Genomic DNA, 10638 nt, shown 5'->3' on the forward strand with positions numbered 1-10638 from the left:
AAAATTCAACATAGAAATTTGATAAGGAATAAACCAATCATTGAACGTTTTTAGAATTTCTTATAAAATAGCTTCATTTTATTGTGTACTTGTTTTTGAAATAATTATTGATTTAGAATTCACATTGTTGTTTTTACATCTTCTACAGTGGATAATGCTATTTGGAAAATAAATATGTCTTTTTTAATCTGAAATGGTTCAGTTCATATTTTTGTTCATTATTTGCTACCAATGTTTTTGTTAGTTTGCTGAAATGTATGTGATCAATAAACCCAATTATTATTGACCTCAATGTTAATTATTAATACAAAAGTAATATTTCAAATGAGTTAGCAGTAAATCTCTTCCTGTTTATTAAACAAACAATAATTTTTAGCTGAAATACATACATAAATATTACTTCATTAGACTCTTTATAAATACTGGTATAAATATTTATTTGTTTAAATGATAGAGATAACAATTTTTACATAAAATTTACTTCAAGTATGATCACAAAATTAATACTTTCATCCACAAATGAAAAGTTATGTAGAATCATGACCGAAAAATACTGACAGGGTGAAGGTTTACATTATTTCATCCTCACAGATGTGCCTTTGTGTTAAACAAATAATCCAGACGGATGATTGTTTTCCCTTCTAAAGAGTTTTTTAAAGGCACTGGACACCTTTGGTAATTATTGTCAGAAAAAAAGGTTTTCTCACTTGGTGTATCTCAACATTATGCACAAAATAACCAACCTGTGAAAGTTTGAACTCAATTGATCGTCGAAGGTGCGAGATAATAATGGAAGAAAAAAACACCCTTGTCACACGAAGTTGTGTGCTTTCAGATGCTTGATTTCGAGACCTCAAACTCTAATTCTGAGGTCTTGAAAACAAATTCATCGAAAATTACTTCTTTATCAAACACTCCGTTTGTAAGTTGCATGCCTGAAGAATGTTTAACTTAGTTGAATGTTCACTTTGATTACAACTTGAGCAGAGTAAATACTGAATACAAAACATATGAATTAATAATTTTCCCCCTCTAAAGATGTTGTAGAACCACGTTTCCAAAGAATTTTTGGGGCAATTAAAGGAACTTGCATAATCTTTAGAGCATGAAGTTACAACCATTATACACTCAACAGACCTTTGATGTAATTGGCCTCTGAACTAAATTGTATTGTGTCCCCGATCAAGGAGTCCAAAGCATTTGTATTTTAAGAAAGGGACAATGTTGGTTATTGTTCTTCTAACATTAAACAAAACAAAACTTAGATCTAGTGTTCAAAAGCCAACCCCAATCACAGAGATGATCCAGCAACTTCTCAAATATTCTCTGACCGATACCATCTTGACCGATACCATCTATGATCTTGACCAACAACATCCACTTTCATATAAATTATACGAACACAATCACCAGCTACCTTGACAAAACAAGTAAGGTTTTCCCAGCATGTTAAAACCAATGATCATTATGGAAAATATTTCTGCCCCAAAAAATGCAATCATCAAATAATTTCTGTATTCCACATAACACAGGGTTAATGTCTATAGGAAACAATAGAAATACATGTTAAAAATACTCTATATTGACAATTTGTACATTTCTTTTAGACAAAATCCAAGTCTTTGAATAACTTATACACCCCATGTCCACAAACTAGTACATAAAAGTCCATTTCTGAGGAAATGCTGATTGAATAATCTGCTTATTAACATAATCAATTGTCTCCTGTGTAGCGCTCTTGGAATAGCGTTTCATCTCAAAGTATTTTTTTTCACAATTTGTCACAAAAAAAAACCAGTCAGAATTGTGTTAATGACACAAGTTCTTCAGGTACATTTTGTGTTACTTTTTTAAAGTAATACAAACAGCTCATCTACAAATGTATTAGGAAACCTGTCACTTTAAAAAGGCAAAAAGCACATTTAAGTAATGCATGCATACAACATTGCTATGAAACAAACTTATTTTCACAATATTTGAATACCATACTATTAGGATTGGTTGCTATGGTAAACAGTTTGAGTGACAATAAACGCATTTGATACTGTAGATGGTTCTTGGATGGGTTGTACATGGGGGGGGGGGCATGGCCCTAAGCCGAACCAGACAAGCACCCGATGCTACCAGTACCAGAATCTTTCAAGACATTTTGAGTTTCATCGCGATCCTGTGATGTTAGTAGCAGACACGGGCCCGATACTTCACAGAGGCAACAAAGGCGATTGCCTCCATGCCTCCTGGTCATTGCCTTGGTGCCCTTGAAATGCTCCAGTATCAAGCCTGAAACTTTGCAGACAGGCCTGATTCTTCACAGAGGCAACAAAGGCGATTGCCTCCATGCCCACTGGTCATTGCCTTGGTGCCCTTAAATGCTCTCCAGTAGAAAGTTACAATTTCCTCATAAGGTGCCCTTTGCCAAGGTGAAATGGCCTTGGTGCCCTTGCCCTTTAAAAACAGCGAAGCATACCAGCCTTGGAGCAGATGTACGTTAGAAGTATACAATTGCTGAACACCCTAGAGTGTACAATCCATGCAATCACTGATACCCCCTTCCTGCCGAATGTAAGACGCTAAATGAGAGAGAGTTAGTCCATCTCTACCAAAGAACGTCCACCACATTGCGGCTAATCGGGGCATACAGCCTAGCTGTACATATTCATCAGTTTTTAATCAACCATTCAGAGGGTATGATTGAACACACCGCACTCTGAGGTTGATAAAAGAGTTTTTTGCCTTGCTTCTTTCAAGCCGCCACTGAGATACGTGGAAATGGCATTTCTTGGGCCAAGGTATGGTAGAGTTCCAAGAAACAGTAATCATCGTCATCTAGCTCCTTTGGAAACTGGAAATAGAAGAAAAACATTGAAAAAAATTGTTTTAAATGAGCAATAATGAAGAACAAACAAAGGTCTGACAGACAAAATGTAGAAGATGAAACTAATTTTCCCCAATGTTTTTTAATTGTTTCATGCCTGCCATTGCATGACGGCCACTACCTAAATTGGCCTTGATTTTGGTCGTTAACAATAATGAATTTGTTTAATACTTTCTATAGAAAGTATTACCCTGTTCTCTGGAAAAAATTGACCTTACACCTTAAAAAATAAAGGTTCAAGGCTTATTCATGGCTAAAAATAATTTCAAGCGGCCTGAAACTTTATTGGGTGTTTAGCCTATTTTTACAAAATACACTGTACATGAGAACAGAGTGTTAATCACGCAATAGACTGTTTTAATCATGCACTAATAATTATTCATACAAGTCGCTGTATGTACATGTACATAAAGTATTTCGTATAATACATGTCGGTTAGAACAATTTTGTGCACTCGGACTTAATACATTGGGAGACATATGCCTTTTGGCGACAGCTAAATTTTTATAACTTTTATGCTCTCATAGTAGACATCCCACTGTAGTTTAACGCATGCTTCTGTTTTAAAATACATGTATTTTTTTAATTTATTATATTTGTACATGCGTACACTTGTGAATTTTTTTGCCAATAACTGTTATTATTATTATTATCCATTGTACAAATTCTTGCCACTTGACATACAATGCATTTATGTAGGCCTACAAGTACTGTATACTACCAGCCACTCCGAGGGAGTTCAATAGTTCACAATGCCTATCAGTGCCAGGTACTGCTGCACTGGTTCCAGGAATGAACACAATGTCATTTTGTCCCCAAGGTCAACAAACTGGCAAGGATGATTGGAATTACAGCATGGTTGCACTAACTGTACATTGTACGTGTACATGTACTGATCAGTGTATGGAGTTCACATTGGGGTTACCAGTTCAATCATCAATGGAAATGCCATATGGAGAGTATTTGCTTTGGTTTGATTTCTTGTGATATGAAGTATGAACAGACATATTCGTTACTGAAAATCCGCACTTGTGGAGTTTTTATCAAGAAAGTTTGTCAAGATCAATTCCCATTTTTTTTTTTTTTCAAGTCTGGATTTTCATCATTTAAAGACACAGGACACTATCAGTAATTGTCAAAACCAGTCTTCTCACTCGAAGTATCTCAACATGCATTGCATAAAAAAAATTAAAAAAAACTCTGAAAATTTGAGATCAATTTGTTGTCGAAGATGCAAGATAATGATGAAAGAAAAACACCCTTTTCACACAAAATTGTGTGCTTTCAGATGCTTGATTTCGAGCCCTCAAAATCTAAATCTGAGGTTTTGAAATCAAATTCGTGGAAAATTACTTCTTCCTCGAAAACATTCCTCTATAGAAAACAACAAAAACATGTTCCTAATGTATTGTACTTACATCGACAAGAAGGCAAACAAAGTCCTCAGTGTTGACTCTGGTATGTGCAGGAGGGGTAGGGTTGTTGTCTACAGCTTGGGTGGGGGGAGTGTCCCTGAGTAGCCTAGCCAAACTCTCATGACAATCAACCTGTCAAGAATTCAAACAGTGGTAATATTAATCATCTGATTTTAAAGGGGTTTGATATCTTTTGTGGATCAAGTTTTTAACCCTGAGTCATGGCATGAATCCCTACTCACTGTGATTGAATTTACCTGTAGAAGTACAGCTTCATTATTAGTCAAGTTTTTCAGAAAAAAATCACAGACAAATACGTTTTCAGGAGAGTGGTAATCTGTCGTAAAAATGCTAAAACAACCTTTGGATTTTTTTTTTTTTCATTTCTTAAAAACAACAGCACCTCAGCAAGAAGTATTTTAAGGGAAGCTTTATACCATCATAATCTATTAACTGTGTAAGTTTAACGGAAATCTGTGGACATTTTGTGTTTTGTGCTGTACAAAAACACCCTCTAACATTCACGCCTTCCCTGAAAAATACTCGTCTCATGCTTGAAAATAAAGTAGTATGAAGTTCCAAGAAAACAATCAATAGGCTACACAAGACACCCAAACAGATGTTTCTGTTAACCAGCTTCAGGCATCATGTCTCAGGTTTTCCAAGAAAATGAGTCCCGCTACCCATTTGTAATTTGAATCCAAACTTAGTGATGTGCATTGGTAGCTTGGTAACAGTGAGGCAAACATTTCCGCTTATCCCATGACTATTGTACATTCCTAGAAGTGCTCAAACACAACCATTCATCCTCATGGCCAATGAACCTGTACACACTTAAATTATAAAGCATGGGACATAACTAGGGCCATCTGTATGCCTCAAACAAGTTAGCACGAAGTCTCAGGCTAAGGATTTTTTGGTTAAAATAAACTCTTTATAATCTTTTGGCAAGCTTCTGATCATTGTCTGAGCAAAGAGTAAGGTCTGAAATAGTACATTTTTATGAAAATTAACTGAAATTTAGAAAGTGTATACAAGACTTGAGGACAAGTTGTTGATTGTTTTATTTGCAAGATTGGTAGCAAAAGAGCTTGTAGTATACAGCTGTTTTGTACAAGTTTCTGATTGGTCAACTTTGTAAAATCTATGAACATTTTAAAACAACATGTCCACAGTTAGTCTAAATCAATACATACATTACATGTGGAATCAGAATCTGTTTTTTATTGCACACTAAATGTGCATGTAAAATAAGCTGGGATCAATTTATGTCAACCTCATATATTAGTTACTGCGCAGATCAACTATGGAGGGTACAACAATGGAGTGCTTCTCCAGCTCCATGAATGGTAAAAACACATTTGAATTTCTATTATTCAGAACTCTCCATCCATGCAGGGATGCAAAATGTCTTCTGAGAAATCAAGGGTCCAATTAGGATCTTTTCTTATCAGATCAGGATGTCCACACAGAGGCCTGGGGATTTCCCTAGTACTTCCCTGAGGTACTTTTATCCCAAGGTTTAAGGATTCGGGTACTTTTTTTTAAATGTCCACAGATTTGCATTAAAAGATTCGGGTATTTTTTCAAAATGTCCACAGATTTACATTAAAGGATTTGGGTACTTTTTCAAAATGTCCACAGATTTACATTAAAGGATTCGGGTACTTTTTTTAAATGTCCACAGATTTACATTAAAGGATTCGGGTACTTTTTCAAAATGTCCACAGATCTACATTAAAGGATTCTGGTATTTTTTTTTAAATGTCCACAGATTTACATTAAAGGATTCGGGTACTTTTTCAAAATGTCCACACATTTACATTAAACTTACAGGGTTTGAAGATAATGATAGTGGAAAGTTTCCCTTCAAATATTACTGACTAAGGATGTGTACTAGTCACAAAATAATTTTGGTCTTTAAGGAGACCAAAATTATTTTAGCATGTCATTCCCTTAACCAGTTATGATATTATACCAAAACCATAGCATTGGTTAAAACGTTTTTACATGCTATAACTGAGACGAAAATTATTACTTTTACTGATTTCTCAAAACTACAGCACCTCAGTAAGTAAAATTTCAAGGGAAGCTTTCTACTGTCATAATCTTCAAACTGTGTAAGTTTAATGTAACTCTGTGGACATTGTGTTTTTTGTTGGGAAAAAGTACATCTACCCTTTCACACTATGGACAACCACTGTGATTGTGAAACAAAATAAACAGGATCTGACCAGAGACATTGGGGACTGGTGTTTCTCAAATGCTCCAAACAATTATTATTTGATGAATGAAATGAAATTAAAATCATAACGAACTTCAGAGAAATATGAATGAACTCCATGAATCTGTCTATTTTTTCAAAGTTTGAAATATCTACAACTATCCAATACACAACACCTTGTTATTTGATTAGAGGTTTGTTACCCAACAATGTGTTTGTATCAGCAAAGAAAAGGCCAAGTAAAAAGAAATACCAGTGCATCGTCTGGATTTTTCAAAAAAAAAGGATGATGAGACTGTTTTTCATTTTTTATTTTTCATAAATTCTTTCAATGCCAAGCATTTTAATTCAAACTGACCACCAATTCTTCAGTTTAAAGTCACCACATACTTTATGAAGTTACAATTAGTAAGTTTAATAGGAAATACACAGAAAATTTGTCTTTTTGAAAGAAACAAAAATATGTCAAAAACAACAACATTAAAAAAAGGATGCGACCTCAAAAATGGAAGAGGGAGGGGTACATCAACTAGCATTTTTTTTTACTTGGCCTAAAGGCAGATTGATGTCAAGGCATGGTGTATTCACCAACCATTCGATGATGTCCAGGGCAGCTAATTAATTTTATGCAAAGTGTCTACTGTAAACGGCCACACCCAACCGGCTATCATAATGCCAAAGCCTACCTTGATTAGCCTGATGCTGTTTTCTCTACAGAAAGCTTCCATCAATGTAAAGTGAATATGAAGAGCAACATCCTCATCGGCATTGTCATCTGCATGTAGACATACCATCACTCTCTGTGGATCACTGTCAGTATAAACAACAGATTTTTTAATTTATATTAAATTTGCAGCGGGATTTAAGATTAGTTTGACTTCTTGTTATTTCTCTTTTTTTTTTTTTTTTTTTTTTGGGGGGGGGGGTTAAAATAATTAAAATTAAATAAAATAAAAACAATTCAATTGATTGTTTACCTTCTAATCTCTAATTTAGTAATTAAAGTGAAAGGATTTCCCTTGTATACATAAGATTTCCCTTGCTACATAACATGTACAAAGTTGCTTCTCAAAAAACATGATTTGCTACTCAATATTATTAGCATTCAGTGTTCACAAAATTAGGTCAGCAAAATTGCTCGATGAAATAATTCCTTGCATTATTACACTTGCCAAAAAAAAAAAAAAAATCAATTTTGGATTGCAAAAGATTAACTGATTCTGTAGGGCCACTTTTCATACTAAGGAAATAAAAGACAAATGCCCTTTAAACCTTTTGAAGCAAAACAAATTATGCTTCCACCAAATTTATAACCTTTCTGACAAAATTGCAAATATGAAAATAAAAAAAATTGTAAACAAAAACAACAACAAACACTTTGTAGGTAGGTTATTGAAAAAAAAATATATATAAAAACTTACATGATTCCAAGTTTTCTGACAGACTGGTACACTCCATAGGTGATGCGTCCTTCTAACTTGGCGCTGATTAGAACTCTCTCCAATGCCATTCCAGCATCCATCTTAATCATGTTGCTATAGAAACAAAGACACAACAACATTGGTTCATTCACTAACCATGGACGAAGGAACAGTGCAGGCACTAACTAAGTGTACAGGCATGGAGGTAGGTACAAGCATAGAGCAAGGTACAGGCATGTCAATTTATAATATCAAAATGAAAACAGCATGAGCAAAAACAATTCCCTTTATCTGTACATTGTAGATTGATATTGCAAGATTACAATCACACAACCAGTCTAAATCAGAATGGGTTGAATGAAAATACCTTTACATGTTTCCAAGTTTTATAGGATGGTATAGAATGGTCGATAAATATTGTTCACTTGTGAATCAATTTCCTCGAGGGTGCATTTTAATATTGAAGGGCAGACAGAGTACTCCACCCAACCAGTTCCTGCATGGTCAGCACCTTAAACAAATAACAATGACTTTGATTTGAACACACCCTGGGGATGAGTCATCGCACAGGTGTGTAATAGACGTACATCTACACTGTACATGACATAAACTGTACATTGTACAGTAGGGGGGTGCATGTATAAATACTGACGTGTACTGTATGGACACTTGTTTGTTATGGACACTTGTTTGTATGGACACTTGTTTATCATTTCACAGTACAGATTTTAGGCAAAAAAAAAACACCCCAAAAAACAAAACATGCTGAACGTCCTCCCTTTTTGAAAAAAGGAATGAGGAAACTTTTTTCTCCTCAACCTAGCCGCCTGACACTTTTTTTTAAACCCGCCGAGGCCTGGTCCTTGAAAATTTACCTCGACTCCGTCTCGGTAAAATTATCAAGTCCAGGCCTCGGTGGGGTTTAAACCACTAGTTAAAAACCTCTTCACCACACATTGATTCCCTTAATCAAAAATAGAAACAACAAGGGACTTATATTAGAAATTCGAGATGTGCTCCCTTTCTTCGAATCAAAAGTTGATAACAAATTGAATAGCCCAATGCCCGTAAAATAAAGGTTGTAATTATTATAAATTACGTTTCCATGATGTTTCAAACTACCACCATGCCTGCAGGAAGTCCAGGCCTCACGATGTTATTAATTACAATTACGGTCTATAGTAAAATGTAGACCCAGTAATTGGGGCGCTGTACTCCTTTTTTCGAATTTTGACATTATCGGTCGTACCGATAATGTCAAAATTAAAACAAAGGAGTGCAGCGCCCAGTTACTGGGACTAAGTAAAATGATACACTATTAATCAGTGAGCAGGCAGGACAATCCCCAGGTATTGCTGCTTAGTCACCGATGGTCACGACATTCATTGTGACTCATCAAAATGTCATGCAATAAAAAATGATTCTATCATGTCTATGAAATATCGGATTGTCAAACAACAACAAGCACAATGCAGCAGCGGATCATTATAGACTAATAATGTTAATAGAGAATATGAATTTGTTTATGACAGACACTACTGTCACAATAGTTTCACATCGTAAACTCTACAAATTATGGGTTAATTACAAACCACGCACGTTCTGTAAACGTTTCCCCCAATCCAACCACACTACCGCCGGCCGAGGAAAAACAGAACTGACTGGACTACAACATGGGTAGCTCCATGGTACAGCTAGCTACAGGTAGTGGTGGCTGTAGACTTGTTGTGACATGTCTAAAGTTGTTCAGTTCACTATAGCTAATGCAAGGTATTTTCTATGCATCTCTATTGTCTTTTTTACATGATACAAAGTTAGTACTGAGGGAATGTCGTGGCATTGCTCAATGATGATGCAATCTTTTTATCGCTGAAGTCTACTAAGCGAACTGAGCTGACTCACCCGCCCGTCTTCGTTCAATTAAAAAAACACAAATAATTGTAAAACCTAAATAATTCACGCAAAACTGCAGCGTCAAAAAAGTACTTACTTTATGCAATGTCTTGTAGTAGCCTTGATATTCCAGTCACTTTCTTCATCAAACTTCATGGTAGGTCAACACGTACGTAATCCACTTTCTGTTGCCCAAAATGTCAGAACGAACCTCTAGTGTTGCTGATCCTCATGCATCTGATATGAACATGTGACAATCATGCAATAGCTAGCTAGCTGCTATGCTGACGACACGTTCAGTTATTTTTCTTATCACGCAGCCGCAGCAGTGTAGACTTGATTCAAGTCCCGTTCTGGTGTGAGAGGTCCCAAAGCATATCGCGCCAACTAGTAAATAATACGTATGATTGTGGTTGGCGAGCGATGCACGGGGTTGGGGACTTGAGATAAAGACAAGTCCACAGCATGCAGCTGCAGTGAGATCGACTAGACACACACACACACAGGGTCTGTGTAAACAGGACATGCGTACGACGTGGAATGTGCAACGTGTTCTTTGAAAACACAGGGAAAACCCCCTTTGCCAGGAGGGTAGAGGCCTAGTGGGCGGTGTACAAGCGTCAATAAAGGGTAATGTTGTTCATCAGGTTGCGACGGTCAGGTTGCCATGATTGCAGCCGCAGTTTTGGGTTGTTCACACGATATAGTGACTTCATTATGCTACAATTCTAGTTAAAAAACAAAAACAAAACGATTAGGCTATTTACACAAGTTTTTGGGTATTCTAAATCTAGGGCCTCGGAAAATTTT

General features: G+C 35.8%; 1 protein-coding gene across 1 annotated transcript; it reads right to left on the reverse strand.

Annotated features, from left to right (window-relative positions):
* Positions 1–78: 78 nt before the first annotated feature.
* Positions 79–10079, reverse strand: LOC139946513 (growth arrest and DNA damage-inducible protein GADD45 beta-like). The gene is made up of 5 exons (XM_071944197.1): positions 9926–10079; positions 7936–8049; positions 7201–7324; positions 4294–4422; positions 79–2842 (listed from the first exon to the last, which is right to left on the reverse strand). Exons 1-5 carry the CDS (start codon positions 9982–9984, stop codon positions 2744–2746), a joined length of 525 nt encoding a protein of 174 aa, XP_071800298.1. The 5' UTR covers positions 9985–10079; the 3' UTR covers positions 79–2743.
* Between the last annotated feature and the right edge of the window lie 559 nt (positions 10080–10638).

The sequence above is a fragment of the Asterias amurensis genome, chromosome 13 (genome assembly GCF_032118995.1).
Source record: "Asterias amurensis chromosome 13, ASM3211899v1".
Lineage (NCBI taxonomy): Eukaryota > Metazoa > Echinodermata > Asteroidea > Forcipulatida > Asteriidae > Asterias > Asterias amurensis.